Here is a 20,385-nt window from a genome sequence, read left to right on the forward strand (position 1 = left end):
TGATGTGCACTCTCTCACTATTTTTTTCTCTCTCTCTTTTTAAAGTTGACAATGAATTTGAAACAGTTGCCACTCAGCTCCTGAAAAGGACCCAAGCTATGCTTAACAAGTACAGATGCCTGCTCTTGGAGGATGCCATGGTAAAGTTCCACTGAGCACAGTCTGTTTCTTAAACTCCACAGGTCACAGCTACTAATTCAGAGACAAAAACTTCAAGGAATTACATTTTCCCACCATAGTTGAAAAGGAACAGATAGTTAAAATTGTAGAAAAACTTGCTTTCGCCTATACCTACTACTAACAGCAGCTGTGGGTTGGCCAAAAAGTTTGTTCAGGTTTTCTGTACATTTTCCGTACAAACTTATTGGCCGACCCAAATATAAGCACTGTGCTTTCCATGACTGATCACTCTCAATCTCTGCCATTGTTTTCCTGGTTCCAAGTGAGGAATTGGGGCTTGGTTACGTGATTTGCCCAACGCCACACAGCCAGTAAGTTAGCTCTGCAATTAGCAGAGCTGGGATTCAGACCAGGACCACCTGACCCACCTCCATACTCCGATGCTGTCCACTGCCTCTCATCAACCGGAAGAGGCAGGAGCGGACCGGTGGCACTTCTGCTGAAGGTTGTTCAGAATAATATCTGAAGAGATGAGGTGACAGACATTAAAATTAGTTTTGTCTTGTTTTCAGTTGAGAGATCACTAAAGTCATAAAAATCATGCTTCATTTCAAAATGTACCACCTGATGGATTTTAATATGTTCACAGACTATGCAGCCATCAGCACTCCCTAATTTCAGAGCATTTTCAGCCCTCCAGATAGAAACTAAAATTGATTTTAAAGCACAGTGAATTAGAGAAAGGAATAAGATAGCTCTGAAAATGATGGAAAGCCCAAGTCTATCTGAGATTTTAGAAGCAGTTCTAAAATCATACAGACTAATAAATTGGTCTCTTACAAGTGGCTTTTTTTGTTGTTGTTGCGCTGAGTCTTTGTTGCTATGTACTGGCTTCTCTCTAGTTGCAGCAAGCAGGGGCTGCTCTCTCGTTGTGGTGCGCAGATGTCTCATTGCAGTGGCTTCTCGTGTCTCGGGTTCATGGGCTTCAGTAGTTTCAGTTCCCGGCCTCTAGAGCACAGGCTTAGTAGTTAACAGCATGTGGGCTTAGTTCCCCAAGGCATGTGGGACTCTTCCCAGACCACGGATTGAACCCATGTTCCCTGCATTGGCAGGTGGATTCTTATCCACGGTACCACCAGGGAGTCCACAGCTGGCTTTTAATTTGAAATCAGCTTTGAAAATTTATCTTGGAAGAATAGGTGGACTACATTATGTGTGTATACAGGATAGTGTAAATATGTATGTATGTATGTGTTTATATGTGTGTGTGTGTGTGTGTGTGTGTGTATAAAAATAGGCATACCTCAGAGATATTGAGGGTTTAGTTCCAGACCACCTCAATAAAGTGACTATCACAGTAAAGTTATTCACATGAACTTTTTGGTTTCCTAGTACATATAAAAGTTATGTTTACACTATACTACAGTCTGTTAAGTATGCAATAGCATTGTGTCCAGAACAAAAATATGTATATCTTCATTTAAATATACTTTATTGCTTAAAAATGCTAACCGTCATCTGAGCCTTCAGTGAATTGTAATCTTTTTGCTGCCAGAGGATTTGAAATATTGGGAGAATTACCAAAACATGACACAGAGACATGAAGTGAGCAAACGTTGTTGGGAAAATGGTGCCAATAGACTTTCTCAATGCAGGGGTGCCACAAACCTTCAATTTGTTTAAAAAAAAGTGCAATATCTACAAAGCACAATGAAACGAGATATGCCTATAACCTATATATATTTATTTTAAATTGTGCCACCAAAGTCTGAAACAGTTGTTCTTACTTTGACAATCATTTCTGCAATACAACTGAGATATCAAAAAGACTAACTCTGTCATTCATGAGAAAAGGATCATTTGGACAGATTTGGACAAAGGGACTAATTATTTGGAGAAACTATGTCTGCCATGATTTTTATGTTAAATAAGAATAAATAAGATTTGACTCTGTACAGCAAGAAATAATTCTAAGGAAAGCGTTAATACAAAACACGATCATAGGGAATTCCCCGGCGTCCAGTGGTTAGGACTCTGCACTTTCACTACCATGGCCCAGGTTCAATCCCTGCTCAGGAGACTAAGATCCCACAAGCTGTGCTGCAAGGCCAAAAGAAAACACAGTAATAGCATAGCAAAATATAAAGTAAAAGAGTATCTGAACAATAAGATTTCCAACATATTATTAAGCAGAGGAGGAAATAAGCAAAGAATAGTGCATATAGTTGCTTGTAATTTCTATGCAAAAAATAGAGAATGAATAATGTAAATGTGTGCGTGTGCATAAAATATCTCTGGAAGAGTTTGTTAAACTGCTTGGCAGAGGGTACCTCCAGAGAGGGCCCTGGGTGGGTGGGCAAGGCATTGCACAGGTCAGGTAAAGAAGGAAGGCTTACTTTCCACATCCCCTTTTAGTACCTTTTGAAGTTTGTACCAATGTTGTAAATAACCTTTTCCCAAAAAATATGATTTTAAAAAATATGTCAATGATAAACACATTTTCTTCTCTGATTGCTTCCTCTGTCCCCCAAATGCAGCAAGATGTTCGCAGTTGTTAAAAGGCATCTGAAATGACTAGACTCTCTCATTTTTAGCGGATCAACCCCTCCGCTGAGATGGTGATGATCGACAGAATGTTCAACCAGGAGGAAAGAGCTTCTCTGTCCCGGGACAAGCGTCTGGCACTCGTAGACCCCGGTAAGAAATGTCAAGTGAAAGCCGAGGAGAGCTCCTGCCAGGGTTCCGGGGCTGTGGCTTTGGGGAGACTTTCTGAACTGACCTTGCGGTATGAGACCTGAAGGTAGATCCTGGATTCCAGGGTGAAAAGATCTGGAGTTGAGAGCAGGATATGAATCCTCTGAGAAGGTATATGTTCTGCAAAATCCAAACCGGAATTTTACATTCTGTTAACTGAATCTTCTTCTCTCCTGTAAACTCACACTTCTCAATCTTTCTCTAGTTTTTGAGAACTAAAGTAAGTCAGAAGCCTTCCCAGAGGCAACTAAACCTCAGCCAATTATTGAGTTGTCTTACTGTGTGCCAGGCCTTGTTAGGGGGAGTCAGTGAGGCCCAGTCCCTGCCCATAAGCTAATGGATGGTAGTGCTCCTTGTGGGTACTCTTTGAACACCCCATCAGCTTCCTGCCGTTTGCATCATGCTAGAGTCAACCCACATCCCGTCTTTTAGAAATGGATTCTCAGGACTGCCCTGGTGGTCCAGTGGTTAAGAATCTGCCTGCCAATGGAGGCGGCATGGGTCCTATTCCTGATTGGGAAACTAAAATCCTGCATGCCACACGGTATGGCTGAAAAATAGAAAAAAAAGTATTCTCCATACTATTTTCCAGCCTCTGAAATTTTTAAATCCAATAACATTATAAAAATTTGTGGAGTATGGATTTTCACCCATATTTTCACCATCCTATAAATGTTTTTATTCCTACAAGTTTTCTTCCCGTTCTGGTTCCCACTTCCATATATCATTTACAGGTTGCTTTTATAGGACACCCTCCAACTGTGCTTCTGCACGTTCCTGGACGTGAACGACTGACTTAGAGGGTGAGGTGGGGCAGTTTGCACCTGACCCACTGAGGGGCTGCTGTCTCGTCCTCACTGTCTCCTTCTTTCATTAACGTGCTTTTCGTTCCTAATTGCAGAGGGTTTTCAGGCTGATTTCTGTTGTTCCTTCAAACTCGATAAAGCTGCCCATGAGACGCAGTTCGGCCGGAGTGACCAGCATGGCGGTAAAACAACAAGTTCTGTGCATCTGACGGCCAAGGCCCAGGGCAGAGACCGAGGCAAAGCAGTCCTGGCAGAACCAACGAATCATGACCAGTTTCATCTAGTGCCTAATCACATCGTGGTCTCTGCAGAAGGAAACATTTCTAAAAAAACCGACTGCCTCGGCAGAGCACTGAAATTTGACAAAGTGGGCTCCGCTCAGTACCGGAGTGCGTCTGAAGAGAAAACCAGCCGGAGAGACTCCACAAAAGGCAGCGAGTGCTCGCCCGGCCCTGAAGGCCACCGGAAAAACTTATCCAGAGCAGATCACGGTCCTGACAGCAAACTCTCAAGCCTCCTCGTAGATTCGCACCTGGAGATGACCTGTAATAGCTCCTTCCAGGACAAGACACTGCGGAATTCTCCAAAGAATGAAGTTTTACACACAGACATCATGAAAGGGTCAGGCGAGCCCCAGCCCGATCTCCAGCTCACTAAGAGTTTAGAAACGACATTTAAGAACATTTTGGAACTCAAAAAGGCTGGGCGGCAGTCCCAGAGTGACCCCACGGTTAGCGGCTCTGTCGAGTTAGATTTCCCCAACTTTTCTCCAATGGCTTCGCAGGAAAACTGCCTGGAAAAGTTCATCCCGGACCACAGTGAAGGCGTCGTAGAAACTGACTCTATTTTAGAAGCAGCTGTAAATAGTATCCTAGAGTGTTAATAGCGCAGTCCTCCCCGCACCCGCCCCGAGACCCCGCCCCGGACAAGTTACATTCTTTCCTGGCAAAAGCAATGGAAACGGTCTCCTGTCTCCAGCCTGCTTGATCTCTCATCACAGGTTATTCTTTCTAATTTCAATCCCATTCTTTGTTTAAGAGCAATACTCGTGGTTACAGGGAGATCTTTCAGTAAAGCTGATCATTATTAGAAAGCAGTCTGATAGGCCCTATACATTTCAAGTGTTTTCAAAGTGCTTATTGTCATTTTTTTGTTTGTTTATTTTTTTTCCCAAACACTGTAATTCAATGAGATCACAGTACACTTGGCCCTAGGTAAAATTCTGACAATCATAAGTCATTTGAAAAGAACAGACTTTATTACAGAAAATCAAACAGGACTGTTAGAAGATACTTTTTAAAGAATATCCCCACTGTATCTCCAAATTTGGGCTTTGAGGGGGGTGGGTCTCGGGGTTGTCGTGGGCCAGGAGACCGCACGGCTCTCCCCCCGGCCATCTGTGAGCAGTTAGCCCCGGCTGCTCCGCTGGGACCCACAGCCCTGGCCTGAGCACCTGGAGCGCACAGCAGGGCTTCCTGTTCGTTCAAGTGCTTTTCTGATGCTCCCTGAGCAAAGCCTCACCTCTTCAGCATATCCACGTTGAATTTCATCTAGGGAAAACTTTGTTTTGAGTTGCGACAGCATGACTTGAGATAATCTCACCAGGCAAAATAAAGGAAAAATGGAAACTAGATAAGTGGCACAGTGTACGGGGGAGGCCAGGATCGAGCCTTGAGGAATATAATATGTATATATGTAAAAGCATATATATGATGTTCACTGTTGAGAAAAAAACAAGCGTTTTGCATTCTACAATTGGATCTAGTCAACATACAATGTATGTTTCTGTTGGTTGCTGGGTTTTGTTTCATTCAATCTCTCTTTGCACCCCCTCCCACAACAAATAGCCAAGCGTCAAAAGCACTTTCATTTGAAAACTGTGTTAGAATTTTTCAGTTTAAATGTTAAGGGGACTTTGGCCTTGTTTCTGCTTCTTGTTGTCTGAGAACAGTAGTCACACCCCCCCGCAGCAATCATTACCAAAACATAGACAAACCAAAGGTAACCAGCCAGCCCACCACTGAAAGGAAAGATCTGAGCCCCGGATGCCCACTGGAGAGCCAAAGGACACGCCCCGTCACGGTTTCTGTTTGGCCCATGTTCATGTTCATCGATGTGACTTATTGCTTTATTTATTTATATTTCTTTTCAGGGAGCTTTCCCCATTTTCCTTTCTTGTACGCCTGCCCCAGGTCCTCCCATTTCTGTTGTCCCTTTCATTCTCAAGGTCACTGCAACCGTCAGTGTCCCCTAGCACTGGGACCGCTACACGTGGCGCTCCGTGTGTGCTGTCTGACATACGTGTGTGCGTGTGTCTGGGCTGTTCAGGTACAGAGGTTATTTTGGCTACAGCATGTACACAGTCACCCTCCCTCTTATGTGGACAGGCTCTCATCTCTTCTGTCCATCTCTCTGGCTTTAGAGGAACTCCCACTTGTCTTCACTCGAACACGTTGCCAAGATCTACTTCTGGCCTTCCCCAAAATGAGGACAACCCCCTGTCATCATGTTGGGCATTTCTTTTCTGAATTGGCCTGCAACGGAAAGGAGGGCTTCTGATTCTTAGAAAACACAACAGAAGACCTAGACTCTCCCTGCCCCTGAGTGCCCGTCCCCCCCACCAACACACAGAGAAATCCTGGGAGACCGCCAGGATTCACAAAAGCAAAATACCTTCTCCCCCCTTCTACCCCTGAGCCAATAGAAACCGGAAAATCTGGGCCATTTCACGGTTGCCATGTTTTCCTTATTTGTGCCAATGTCCAAGTTGCAGACTTCCCCTTTTTTCCCGTATTGTAACATATTAGAAAGATAAGTTGGTATTGCCAGTTGGAACTTTGTGTTTGGGCAGCCCTGGGATAACACCCGCTCTGAACCCCTTGATGTCACAGGCTCTTCTCCTAGGGCTCATGCTCCCCTAATTGCTAGCAAGACTTAAAGGTGGTTCCTCCTGATCAGATTCTTCTCATTGTGGAAATTTATACCCGGAAGCCTTCTTGGAGGCTACTAATGAGTTACATTAATTACCGAATCAGTGGAATTCTTAAGAGACAAGATAGATTCATGTGTATTTGTCACCTCTCTTCTTCCCTACCCTGCCCTGCTACCCCAGTCCCAGCTTTTCAATATGCCATCTTAAAGGGATTTTTAAAGACTTGACCCTTGTCTAGAAAGCGGAGAGCCTAATTTACCAAAATGAAACTTGTAAATTTTTGTGTCCTTGTATGTAAGTTTACTTTTAACGGAGGAAAGATTCTAGATAATGACAAATGACGATTACGAAATGTATTTTATTCCTGTGATTAGGTCATAACTCGCATGTCGAGGCCCCTCTGGTGGAGGGTGAGGGCTCAGCCTCGGATGGCCAGCATTCAGTTGTTAAGGTTCATTAGTCAAAGTTAAGTTTTAGAGCTACTCGTACTCAGTAACAAAAATCATTTTCTTTTCTTTTTATTTTTTTTTCTTTCTGTTGTTGTTGTGGAAGAGTGTGAATTTGTTATTAAGCATTTGATTTTCTGTGTCCTTAAGTACTGCCTAAAGATAAAGCAAATTTTAAACTGGCAATTACGAAAAAGAACTATTTTAGTGCTGAAGAATTTAGTAGACTTTGTTAGATTAGGGAGGCCTTACAGACTGACTTGACTTAAAGAGGACGCGTCACTCACTGTCAGTGTGGTGTGGGCTTTATTTGCTTAAATACCTTCATTTGTATAGTATGTCTCACTTGAAATTGCTTTGTATACATTTTGTAAAAATATTTATAAAATGTTTTGTAAAAAAAAGTATAACAAATTGCAGTTTATTTTGTTATGTTGGATAAATACTGTTAAAAGAAACCAGTCAGTAACTATATTGTTAATCCATGGTTAGGAAATGTTTAGTTGGAGATTACAAAATGAAACAACCATTGCAATACAGCCAAAGATTTGGGAAAATGTGCAACTGTGATTGTCTTGATTTTGCAAAGAAGAATGGCTGCTTTTCCCAGAAGAAAAGGGTAAGTAAGTGTCCAGCGGGCATTCTGTTATTAAATCCTGTTACCCAAAACTAGCTCTGCCAGTGAAGGGGTAGGATTTTAATTGATCAGCCTATCCAAACAGTTGCCAATTAAAGTTGGTCAGTGAGAAAGTTTAGTCATGTACATGCCAGGCCTCCCTCCCAGGGCTCCTGCCACATGGGCCCTTCACTAAAGAAGGAAAAATGAGGTCATTTGAAGGTTAGATAAATGGGTCTCAATCTGCAAGAAGTTTCCTTTAGTCGTTATATTTCTTTTGTTTCTTCAGGGACAAGAAGGCTAAGGGATAGGTAAAAAATGAAAAAAAATTTTTAAAAAAATGAAAAAGATTAACAACTGTTTGACATGAGACTTGTTCCAGAATGAACACGTTTCCCTTTGGATTCACACATTTGACCAAATTATATTGAGAAATAACCCCTGTTATATCTATAAAGTCAGCCCCAGGGGCACTTCTGATTCCTGGCCTCCCTCCCAAGTGTAACTTTACCAAAATGGTCAGGAAAACTACCAGAGTGGAAACTTCATGGAGTAAGGGTCTAAGACTGCTTACCTTTTTCTTTGGGGCCTAGAATTTATATGTAGCCTCCTTATTATGGTTTAATGGCTCCCTTCCCCACCCCCACCATTAGGTGGTAGCAGTTGGGATATCAAGATTCCTCAGTAATCAATATATAAAGAGGAAGTCATTCTCCTCTGTCTTAACAGTAGTTAGAATAATGACATCAGTGAATGGATCCCTTAATGTCTTCTGCAGTGGTGTCCTGCTGTCGAGCTTCTCCCCTTGCTAAGGACAGATGTGTGCCTAACATGACACGCTTGCCCCTCCTCTTCCCATTTGCAGTGGGTGTGCCCCGTGAATAAAGAGAAGGATCATCTGGCTACTTGGTTAGGATTGAAATCTGTGTGTTGCACAGGAGCACGCACAGAGGAAAAACCTCTTAGGATGGTTAGAGCCCTGAGCCCTGTGTACGAGAGGCCCTGTCCCAGGAAAGGGGCCCTAGCACTACCTGATGTGGGAGAGTAGCCAGGGAGTTACTGGGGGAATGGGAGGGGAAAGGAAAGAAACTCTACCATCTTGGGGCACAGAAGCAGCATCATTCAGGCAGGATATCTGTGGCACTGGATCTGAGCTCTGGCTCTGCTTCATAGACAGAGGGAGGACTCCCAGGCATCTGGCATTAAGTATCAAACTATCGAGCAGTTTGCAGGCAATGTACTAAACCCTGGGGGTCTACAGATCACTCGGGTGTGATGTCTGTACTCAAGGAGCTCAGTCTAGAGAGGAAACAAGTCCATAAATAGCTGCATTCCAAGAGAAAAGAAACTCGGGGCTAAAATTTTTCCAGATCTCCACTTGGTAGAGAGCCACGATCTATATTCCCATGCCCCCTCTTAATTCTATGGTTCTTAGTGTAATTTCGAGGTACGTTTAAGAAAAAATAAGTATGATACTTTTTGTATGAATGAAGATAGAGGAATTTTATAGTGTTAACTATATGGAGAAATCTGGTTCAGCAGACACACAAACTGTAGGAGCACCTTTACAGTATCAGGTAGATTCTAAAGAATACATTCATGTGAAGTAATTAGCCTCCAACTAATAAAAAATTTGAAAAAAAAAAAAGAATACATTCAGGCTAAAGTGAATAGCCTGTGTGTATCTACACTACTGCAGGTTAAAAGGCCTTCATGAGTCCCTGATCTGTATTCCTTGTAGGCATGTGCTGGAGCAAATCATGTGTGAAGGTCAAGGAAAGCGGTACAATGGGAGGTGGGAGCGGGTGGACACGGCAAGTGTCTTTAGCAGCAGAACCTGGGAACAGGCCCCAGGACTTCACCTAAACTGTCATCAGACAGCTTCATGCAAGTTACTGTCATCCTTTGCTTTCTTGCCTGTCAACTGGGAAGACTTGTCCTGATCCTCCACTTTTTAAGGTGTAAAGTGAAGTCTTCAGTGAATGTGGAAGGGAAAAGCTCCTTTATCCCCAAAATAATTCACAAGCGGTCTGGGTGGTTCTGTTTTGCATTTGGTCTTACCTATAGCACACTCTCTGCCCACCCCCTCAGCTCTCCTGTGTCTCCCGTCGACCTCAGGAGGCTGCCGCCCTCCACCAGTTCTCTCCTTTTCCCCTTTCACTTTTGGTCCCTTTGCTCATTGTTTATCGGGACCTAAAGCTGTTGTCCATGTTGTCTTTCCCAACTCCAGGCTCACCTGGTTGCTCTCTCCCACCTGCCGCCTGGGGGCCTCATGGCACTCTCTGAGGAGGCAAGCAGGAAATCCTGAAACAAAGTCGACTGCAAGGAGGGTCCTAATCCAAGAAAGAGGTCTGGGGTGGATGGGAAATTGCAAGTTGGGCCCACTTTTGGGTGTGTGGGGTGTGATGCTTTTGCTTTGTTGAGAAGGCATGATTCAAAATAATCCCAAAATGCAGATATAAGGAAAGGAATCCCAGAGCCAATTCAGAGAACCACAGAATGCTGGCTCTGAATTTTTCATTATGGATCCTAGTTCCCCCATCGGGGATCTAATCGGTGCCCCTGCATTGGTGTCTTAACCACTGGACTGCCAGGGAAGTCCCTTGCAAGGAGTCCTAAAAAACAAACATATAGTCAAGTGGTTTCTAAAACAGGCAAATCACAAGAATCTAATTACCCGGAGGGTGCTTTCTTAAACTAATAGGTAAGTAATAAACAAAGGGCACACCACAAAGTGTAAGTCTTTCCACTATTCCAGGCCCTACTCCCATTTCCCCAAGATAACCTCCGTCAACACTTTCCTATGTGTGTGTTAGCTGCTCAGTCGTGTCCAACTCTGGGACCCCATGGACTGTAGCCCGCCAGGCTCCTCTGTCCATGGGGATTCTCCAGGCAAGAATACTGGAACAGGTTGCCATGTCCTGCTCCAGGGGATCTTCCCAACCCAGGGATTGAACCCAGGTCTCCCGCATCGCAGGCAGATTCTTTACCTTCTGAGCCACCGGGGCAGCTCACACTTTCCTGTGTATCCTTCTTACTCTATTCTGTATCTTATTTTTCAAATGTAGCCAAATGTCTGGGAGTTTTATAGTTAGGATTCTTTGGTTTTACATAACAGAAACCCTTCTGGTCAGTTAACAGCATAAAGAAGTTTTATAGGAAGGATAAAGATTAAAGGGAAGATTGAAGAGCTTGAAGATTTAAGGGAATTTTCTGCTAATACAGTAGTTAGTACCCTGTGCTTCCATTGCAGGGGCCAAGGGGTTTGATCCCTAGTCAGGGAACTAAAATATCTCAAACCAAACAGCATGGAGAAAAATAAATAAAAATTAAAATTCTCACTTTAACCAGAAAAAAATAAAGTATTTGGGGGTCAAATTCCAAAAACAAAAGAACTTGAAGACTTGAGAAAGACAGGAATAAGAAAACTCCAGGAGGCCTTAGGAGATAGAAATCCTTAGAAGTCTTGCCCTGGACTAATTCTGTTTCTTCCATCATCACTCTGTTGAAGATTCAAAATCTGGAGAAGAGAAGGTTAGGGTCTTATGGGCAGGTGGGAGTTGAAAAGATGTTCCAGAGACCCCTTCAACGGATGTATTGGGAGGTCAAGTGTGTTTGGATTTGACGCCCCACCCTCCAAAGACTGTACACGATAAAGGAGAGCTCACTCAGCCCACAAGAGAAAAGGGGATGGAGGTCAGTAGGCCAAAAAAGAAAAAATACCACTGAGATTTCAGGACATAAAGACCTACCTCTCTGCATATATCAATAATTGCATAGTCTTCCATAAATTGTTCTAACCATTCCCTAATGATGGACAACTGAAATGGTCAAGAAAAAAAGAAAACAGGCCTATGAGGTCTGGCTATAAAGAATCGATTCTAAAGGCTGTATATGGCTATGCCCCATTCTCATTCAGGAACCTGTTTCAAGTAAAAAATCTATCTTGCCCAGAGCTCAGGGCATATACTCAATTTACTATAAACATGCAGTCAGTAAACATTTTAGGCTTGAGAAGTAGGCCATCTCTTTTTCACTGGATCAGTCTGGTGGAATGATGGCTTTGGGTCTGAGAATAAGTGTTCTGCTAGCACCATCTGCTGGCCCTGGAAAGCCTCTCCTGACTCCTGGCCTCCAAGTCTCAGCTAGAGGTGTTATATATTACTAACACCTCTGAAAGAACCTTTAGGACCACAGAACCTATCTTTTATGTGTAGAGGGGAACTCACAAAACATTTACTTTGTTTCTTGTTTACTATGTAATAGATGTTTCATAGTTTTCTGGCCTTTCTGTTTCTGCCTTTCCACAAAGTAAGACATATGGTGAGGTGCTGAAAGAGCAAGTAAAAATGAGCCTCACACCACAGTCTGTGATTCTGAAGACCATGTTGTCCTTTGACATTTATTCATCAGGTACTGAGCTCTGTGCATGGCACTTTATGGTTGAACTATTAATAGTTACATAGCACTTACCAAAATGATGTTTTGAGCTTAGATGGTTAATAAGTCCCTGCAGGTGTCCATTGTTTTGAGAGGTGCTGTAGAAGATTCAGAGAAGTATGTGACAAGTTCTCAGCCTTCAGAGAACCCAATCTACTCAGGGAAACAATAAGGCAAACAAGACAGGATAATATCTGTGGATATGCCTGCAAGTGTGTGCCTGCATGCCTGTTAAGTCACTTCAGTCCTGTCCAGCTCTGTACAACCCTATGGACTTCAGCCCCCAGGTGCCTGTCCATAAGGATTCTCCAGGCAAGAATACTGGAATGGGTTGCCATGCCTTCCTTCAGGGGATCTTCCCAGCCCAGGGATCAAACCCGTGTCTCTTATGTCTCCTGCACTGGCAGGCCGGTTCTTTACCACTAGTGCTACCTGGGAAGCCCCCATACCTGTAAGTGCTAACTGTCAAATAATGACATTGCTTTAGACCTTAAGATAAATATATATACATATATTTAAAAGATAAATATATATACTATGCTAGACATGTGGCAGAGAAGGAAATGGCAACCCACTCCAGTGTTCTTGCCTTGAGAATCCCAGGGATGGGGGAGCCTGGTGGGCTGCCGTGCAGACATGTGGCAGTGCCTGGAGCATTTTTTTTTTCTTTTTTGTCACAAATATATATATATATATATATATATATATATATATAATATATAATTAAATATATATATATATACATATTTGAAAGATAAATATATGTACTATGCTAGACATGTGGCAACGCCTGGAGCATTTTTTTTTTTTTGTCACAACTGAGGATGCTAAACATCCTATAATGCACAGGACAGCTGTCCCTGTCCTGTCAAAGAATTTCCTGGCCCCAAATGCCAGTAGTGCTGAGACTGAAAAACCTGTGCTTACGACCCTTGGATCAGCGATGAGCAAAGCAGGCATGATCTGTTCTCCTAGTATCATGAGGAAAAGATGTTAAAAATATAATAGCTTCCTGATAGAATTCAAGACAGAGACTACTCAAGAACCTTGCTTGTCAAAGTGTAGTTTTCAGGCCTGAAGCACCCGTATCACTTTGAAGCATGTTTAAAATGTAGAGTCTTGATTCCCGCCCCTTCCTGAATAAAAAACATGCATTTTAACATCCTCGGATAACTCCTATGCACATTAATGTCTGAGACACGCTGCTCGTAAGGTTTCCAGAAAAGACAAGACGTGAGTTTTCATTGTTTTATGAAGACCAGGAAAGAAGGAAGCATATTCCAGGCGGTAAAAGCTGTATGAGGGAAGGTCCTGAGATAGTAAGTTGGAATTTCTAGTTTTCAGTTCAGCACCAGTAACAATTAAACACAGTGTTAAAGTTCGCTTAGCGCCAGACTTTGTGCTGAGTTTTAGATGGAGTAGTTTCATGTAACTCGCCTGAGGCTAGTAATAAGGCAAGATCCATTATGTCTATCTATGGGTAAAAGAAACTCAGGGACAGGGACACAGGGGTCAAAGGATTTGCTCAGAGATCCACTGATGGAGCCAGGCCGACGTAATCACAGCGGCGTTTTTCCACCATCCTAAACGGTTCTTATTCATCTTTACCCACACGAGAGCGCCAAAGCTCTCCCCACCCAGCCACGCAGACGCGTAGCGCAACGAACGGAAACCGGAGGCCCAGCGCCCACACTCCACCGGAAGTCAGTGCATTGTGGGAAGCGTCTCGTTGTTTATTTACATCCCGGCCTCCAGCACTAAGCGAGTTCACCTGGAATGGAAAGGACTGGATTCTGAAGATGACACGGCTCCGAAAAGCTTCCAAGAAGTGCGAAGGAAGCTTTGTGTAACTTTTGGCGGGAATCAAGGCTAGCAAAACCTCAGCGGTTTACTACTGCTAAAACGGCCCGGGCCGTCCCGCCTGCCCCGCCTTGAGCTAGAGGAGACGTCTCTATGATCAAGTAAACATAGAGATGCCTCTCTCTTCACTACGGGGTGGAACTGCGCATGAGTAGTAGCTGCCGCGTTGGAAAGATGGCGGAGGAAGAGTAAGTGTTTGGGGAGTTGTATTTCTGGCGTGGCTTCTTGAGCATCCGGTGCCATCCAAAGTGTTTATTTCTCGCTGGCGGAAAATAGGGGTATTTGTGGACTGAAAGAAGAGACTAGGAAAGGCTCCAGATTACAGAGGGAGGAGTGAGGCGCCGTAGGGGTTGGTGTGGGTGGGCGGAGGGGGCCGCCGCGGAGCTCGGGTCATCTCAAGAGGGCAGCGGGCTGAGAGCAGGCTGGATTTTCCCAGCTGTGCTTAAGTGTTACCTCTGTAGCTGGGTCTGCACGCGACCCAACTCCACGGGGCGGAATCTCATCGCTGATAGTGTCTTTAAAGCCGTGTTAGTAGAAGCTCCGTTGACGTACATGAGGACCAGTGGCTGTAGGGTTCGTGACTTATTAAGGCTTTGCTGCTGCTGCTGCTGCTAAATTACTTCAGTCGTGTCCGACTCTGTGTGATCCCATAGACGGCAGCCCACCAGGCTCCCCCGTCCCTGGGATTCTCCAGGCAAGAACACTGGAGTGGGTTGCCACTTCCTTCTCCAGTGTGTGAAAGTGAAAAGTCAAAGTAAAGTCACTCAGTCGTGGCCGACTCTTAGCGACCCCATGGACTGCAGCCTACCAGGCTCCTCCATCCATGGGATTTTCCAGGCAAGAGTACTGGAGTGGGGTGCCATTGCCTTCTCCGTATTAAGGCTTTGGGTCCTAGGAAATGTGAGGGGTCCATTTTGAGGGCTAGCGTTAGAAACCACAGATTTCGGAAGGGCCATAGCCCTTACAAATTTGAAGATAGTGTTCCCCTAGGCCCGGGATATCTTTTGGAAATCCGGTGCATATTTTGTTTCTTAAGTACTATCGCTGGTCTCCATTTTCTGTATCAGACCAAGAAGAAAGATCCCTTTGGTTCCAGAGAATCTCCTGAAAAAGAGGAAGGCTTATCAGGCCCTCAAAGCCACCCAGGCAAAACAGGCGCTTTTGCAAAGGAAGGAGGTAATGGTGGGGAATCAGGTGGAGGGAATTAGAGTTTGAGTTGTATCCAGCACGTGTTGAAGTAGACTTGGTACCGATGGCCCCTTCCCCCGTCGGTTGGGTTATGCAAGGTATAATGTACCAATTTTGTACAATTTTTGCTATTTGCTACATGATTTTGGAGAAATACATTTTGGAGGCAGTTTATGATGCCTAACACAGTGTTAGGGTCCCTAAACACTTGATGGTAAACATTGACAGCATGTAAATTGCTTTTTTTTGTTTATCAGGGACTTTTCCCAATAGTTCCCAAGTTTTCTCCACTTCTTTCTTGTCGATCTTTTTTCATTATATAAGAATAGAGGGGGCGTCCGTAGCATTCCAGTGGCTAAGAATCCTCCCTTCTATTGCAGGGGGCACGGGTTCAATCCCTGGTCAGGGAACTAAGATCCTGCATGCTGAGATGTAGCCAGAAAATAAGTTAAAGTAAATTTAAAAAAATAAAAACCGAGGATGTTTGTTTGTGCCCCTTTCCAGAGCATAGGGGAAATAAGCTCTATGAATAGTGACTAGTGAATTACCGTTGTGAAAGAAAAAGATGACTATAGAGGCAAAAAAATGGTGATGATGGTCTACCTTCTCTGTAGCAGAGGAAAGGAAAACAAGTCAAGTTTAAGCGACTAGAATGGTTTGTACATGATTCCTGGCGGCAACTTCGGGACAGAGTGCGACTCAGACGGCTAGAAGTGAAACCTCATGCCTTGGAAGTGCCAGACAAACATTCCTTGGCCTTTGTTGTACGCATTGAAAGGTAGGGAACTTGGTGGATTCCATGAGGCTGGGGAAATTATTGGTTCAGCTTTAGAGCCTTTTTAGGGAGATGAGATTTAAGCCCTTAAGGCAAGTTGTGCTAGGAATTCTGAGCTAAGCAAAACAGATTTTGTCTTCAAAATTAGGGAGACTGGAGGACTTCCCCTGAGGTCCAGTGGTTAAGACTTCACCTTCCAATGCAGGGGGTGTGGGTTTGATCAGTGGAACTAAGATTCCACCTCCCTTGTACCCAAAAAACCAAAACATACAACAGAAGCAATATTGTAACAAATTCAATAAAGACTTCTACTAAAGTTATCCAGGTTAAAAAAAAAAAAACAGATTTGGGAGATTGGGACTTGCCTTGTGGTCCAGTGGTTAAGACTCTGCTTCCATCGCAGGAGGGTAGGTTTGATCCCTGGTGGGGGAACCAAGAATCCCACATGCCACACGGCGCAGCCAAAAAACACATAAATATATTGGGGAGACTGCCATTAAGCAGACAGACATGAAAATACACTAACTGCTGTGAAGGCAAAGGGCTGGATGTTCGGACACGGGGGCCACAGTGTGATCTGTGGTGGTTTAGGACACTCTCCCCGTACAAGTCCAGGGGCATTTCTGTTCCTGTGGCACCTCAGGCAGTGCCCACATAGCATGGTGGATGGCCTGTTTGCCCAGCTGTTGCCCACTCAGTTGAACTCTGTAAGTCACACTCTGTGTCCTGCCCTCTGGGTGCCCATTAGTGGCACACACTTCATGGTGCTTGCTGGGCAGAGCCTGACTTTGCTGTTCATTTCAGGATTAATGGGGTGAGTTCAGTGGTGCAAAGGACCATTGCCAGACTTCGCCTGAATAAGATTTTCAGTGGTGTCTTTGTGAAAGTGACCCCTAAAACCATAAAGACGCTTCGTATCGTGGAGCCTTATGTGACCTGGGGGTGAGTATGGTTTTTTGTGTGAATTCACATTACATTATACTGGAGAACGTTGGGACGCACAGGGTACTGTTCTCCAGCACTTAGGTTGCTGGTCAGGGGAATGTTGTGCCGCGGCCACAGCCATCAGGGGTCAAGTGCTGGCGTTAAGAATCTTGGAACATGGAGCAGGTAGAGCGGGGGTTCCTGGTACAGCTCATAACTGTTTGAACAGGGCTATGGTAGGGCTTGGTCAGCTGTAGGTTAAGGCCGAGTAAGATAAGAGATTAGTTCTTGGAATCTTGAAGCAGAGCTAGGGTAGTATTCCTTCAAACATCAAAACCCCCAAAAAGACTTGGATTTCATTTCAGACTTTTTCAAACTCTTGAATAGGGGTCACATAAGGCCAAAGTCCTAGATTATAAACCAAGACTTTTATTTTTGCTGGGAAATAAACATCTTTACCTGGCGAGCGTTTGTATCTGTAAATTTCTAATTACATAGTCGGGGCTGCGTGGGTTTTATTCACCTCCTTTGGGTGTGTGCTTCCCAAGTGTCCCAGCCGCAGTGTGTTGGGGACAGTCCTGGGGAAGGGGTTGGGAGACTCCTTAGCCAGGCTACAGGGCTGCGCTGCCAGCATACTGCAGCCTGCCAGGGGCGGGGTGGCGCTGTGATCGAGCTTCCTTCTGCTCTCGTAGATTTCCAAATCTGAAGTCTGTTCGGGAACTCATCTTGAAACGTGGACAAGCGAAGGTCAAGAACAAAGTCATCCCTCTGACAGACAACACAGTTATTGAGGAGCACCTGGGTGAGTGAGCGTCTGAGGAGTCAGCAGAAAGGGTCCCCAGAATTTGCCAGAGTGCTGCGCTCTGGCATATCAGAGCCTCGCAGTATGTTTCTGGGCAAGTGCTAAATACAGGAATCTGAATCTTATGTTTCTTAGGGAAGTTTGATGTCATTTGCTTGGAAGACCTCATTCATGAAATTGCCTTCCCGGGGAAGAATTTCCAGGCAATCTCAAGGTTCCTGCGCCCTTTCCAACTCTCAGTGGCCCGTCACGCTACAAAGAACAGAGTGGGCTTCCTCAAGGAAGTGGGCTCGCCGGGCTATCGAGGTGAACGCATCAATCAGCTCATCCGGCAGCTGAACTGAACCCAGGTAGGTGGGGCTGAAACTGCCCCTTGGTGGGCTCTCGGTGGGCCGGGTCTTGCCCCCTAAAAGATCACCTTGCATTTACAAGTGTATGAGAATAACTTCGGGTGGGAGGTGGCTGGTGCTCACAAATTAAATGGATGGAGATATTGAAACAGTGAATGCCTGGTTAGGACATGGGGCTGTGAGAGGTACAGGATAGAAAACACTTGAATGACCACAAAGCCTTCTGTGTTGCTGTGTTCGTTTAGCTGGAGATGGAGAGAATAAAAACTGATTTCAAAAAGGATATGAAGGTGTAAACCATCACCTCTGTTGAAGGCATCTTAATCCTTCAAAACTGACTTTTATTGTTGTGGTTAACGCTTAGGTTAGGGTTACAGTACATTCGTATTAACCAAGTGGTTTTTTCTTCCTCAGCGTACCTGAAAACAGTGCACTGGAAGCATGTGTTTTTGTTTTATGGAATTGTTGCTCAGTATCTTCAAGGAAGATTGTTTTCTGCTAGAATATATCTTCAGAAACTGGAGGAAAGGGTCAGGGGAAACATGGTGATGTTCACAGCAGGCACTTCCACCTCAGTTCCAAGGAAAAGTTCCTGTGTGTTTTCTGTGATGACCACCGTCCACCTCTGAAACCAGCAAAGGACTGATGCCATGAAGGAGAAGTCCTCTTTTATCACGTCTATCCTGGGCTTTACTGTTGGTGAATGGACACTTACCTATGAATATAAGACAGCAGTGGACCAAGCCCAGGAGCATGTTGAACCTGGGGTTTCCTGGGGCCTTGTTTTTGGAAGAACTTGAAGTTAGAATTAAATTAAATTAGAACTTGAAATTAAAATGTAAAAGCACATAAAAACAGTACCTGGTTGTCTGTCCCGTGAGTTCATGTTCTAACTTCAGCGACAGCTTGGCAAGCTCTCAGGCTGGCTCTAGGTATATCCAGTGCCGCCTTATCATTGCAGCTGGCTTAGTGCTTTTCTCTAGCTCAGGATTTTAACCTACTCTTGGATCTGTGAGAGGGGCCCTTTGCCAGAAAAACATACACTCCAGTTTTTTCTTTGAAGTTTAGGATATTTGTAGGTCCTTCTCAGGGATCCAGGTACCTTATGTGAAGAAGTCCTGCACTATCAGGATTGGTCACACAGGCTCTGATCTTGCAGCCACCTCTGGTTCTGTGCCCTGTGGGAAGACCAAAGCTTACCAAGGGGTTCTTTCCCCTTTCAAGCCAGGTGGATGTTCCCTACAATATGGTAGAATGCTGAGCCCCTGTGCCATGAATCAGTCAATCTAAAAAGAAGTGGAAAACTTTATTCAAGTGAAATTTAAGAATCATAACTCAGAGCATCTCAGAAAGCTCTAAGAACTGTTTTGCCTATTAGAAGTGAAGACACAGTTACATAAGCTTTAAAGGCTTGTCTTAGGAGAATATTGCTCTTTATGGTTGAGTGGAAATTTCTGCCAATGAGGAAAGTTTGGTCAGTGCATAATGCAGCTAGACAGACAATGCACAGTGGCAGGAGAGAGAAGGCCAAAGGGAAGATTTCTTGTTTTGGAGATTTCCTTAGTCCAGTGGCTAAAACTCCGTGCTTTCAATGCAGGGGGCCAGGGTTCAATCCCTAGTCAGGGAACTAGATCCCAAATGTCTTCAGTTTGCTTGCATGCTGCAAAGATGGACGATCGCATGTAGAAGACCTGGCTCAGCCAAATAAAACACTTAAAAGTCTTGCCATAAGGTAGGTACTTCACAGTTTCCCCCTGTCAATCTTTAATCTTTTGACAGTGTTAGGTGACCAAGTGTTTGGTCCCTCAAAGCACGGGTGGCTGCTTGCCTGCTTCAGTGCCATCGGGCCCCTTGATGCCAAGTCCTCATAGCCCGGTTCTCTCTTGGAGGGTTATGCTAGCAAGAGTGTTCGTCAGGGACTGACAGCCAATTCTAGATTGTCCAATAAGGGACTTGAGCTAAATTTCTTTGCATGTACATTGTGTATGTCCATTATTTTATAGAAAACTATAGATGTGGCCTAGTTTCAAGTCAAACATCTGAACTTCAGAGCAGGAATTTGCCTCTTCATGGGTCTTAGGATGAGGGAACAAATAACCATGGTCACATGGTCCTATCACTGGAAAACAGAAACCAGTGTGCCTGTGCTGAAGGCAGACATAATGGCAGGGACTATTTCCCGGGCTGCCTGTAAGTATCCTTGAGCCCGGGGGAAACTTCATTGTGCATCCCCCTAACCATCCTGGGGAGAGCTAAGGTCATAAACTTGTACCAAAATTACTGGGTCCTAGTAGGAACTACCAGCCACTAATGTAAAGGATTATATATTGCAGAAAGAATCCACCTGCCAATGCAGGAGACGGAGTCAATCC

At 44.4% G+C, this 20,385-nt stretch overlaps 2 protein-coding genes across 6 annotated transcripts in view; both read left to right on the forward strand.

Annotated features, from left to right (window-relative positions):
- The window catches only part of BICRAL (BICRA like chromatin remodeling complex associated protein), a 100,108-nt gene extending 92,491 nt beyond the window's left edge, over nucleotides 1-7,617 (forward strand). For all 5 annotated transcript variants that reach the window (XM_043907486.1, XM_043907484.1, XM_043907487.1 and 2 more), the window contains 3 exons: nucleotides 46-140; nucleotides 2,715-2,817; nucleotides 3,776-7,617. In XM_043907486.1, coding sequence (XP_043763421.1) covers nucleotides 46-140; nucleotides 2,715-2,817; nucleotides 3,776-4,563 — 986 coding nt within the window. In that variant the 3' untranslated portion in view covers nucleotides 4,564-7,617. The remainder of the gene's footprint in view (nucleotides 1-45; nucleotides 141-2,714; nucleotides 2,818-3,775) is intronic.
- Nucleotides 7,618-13,825: 6,208 nt separating this feature from the next.
- RPL7L1 (ribosomal protein L7 like 1) lies at nucleotides 13,826-18,884 on the forward strand. The gene is made up of 7 exons (XM_043907490.1): nucleotides 13,826-14,162; nucleotides 15,042-15,150; nucleotides 15,777-15,940; nucleotides 16,742-16,879; nucleotides 17,554-17,663; nucleotides 17,799-18,013; nucleotides 18,428-18,884. Exons 1-6 carry the CDS (start codon nucleotides 14,122-14,124, stop codon nucleotides 18,005-18,007), a joined length of 771 nt encoding a protein of 256 aa, XP_043763425.1. The 5' UTR covers nucleotides 13,826-14,121; the 3' UTR covers nucleotides 18,008-18,013; nucleotides 18,428-18,884.
- The last annotated feature ends 1,501 nt before the right edge of the window (nucleotides 18,885-20,385 follow it).

This window comes from Cervus elaphus, chromosome 7 (genome assembly GCF_910594005.1).
Source record: "Cervus elaphus chromosome 7, mCerEla1.1, whole genome shotgun sequence".
Lineage (NCBI taxonomy): Eukaryota > Metazoa > Chordata > Mammalia > Artiodactyla > Cervidae > Cervus > Cervus elaphus.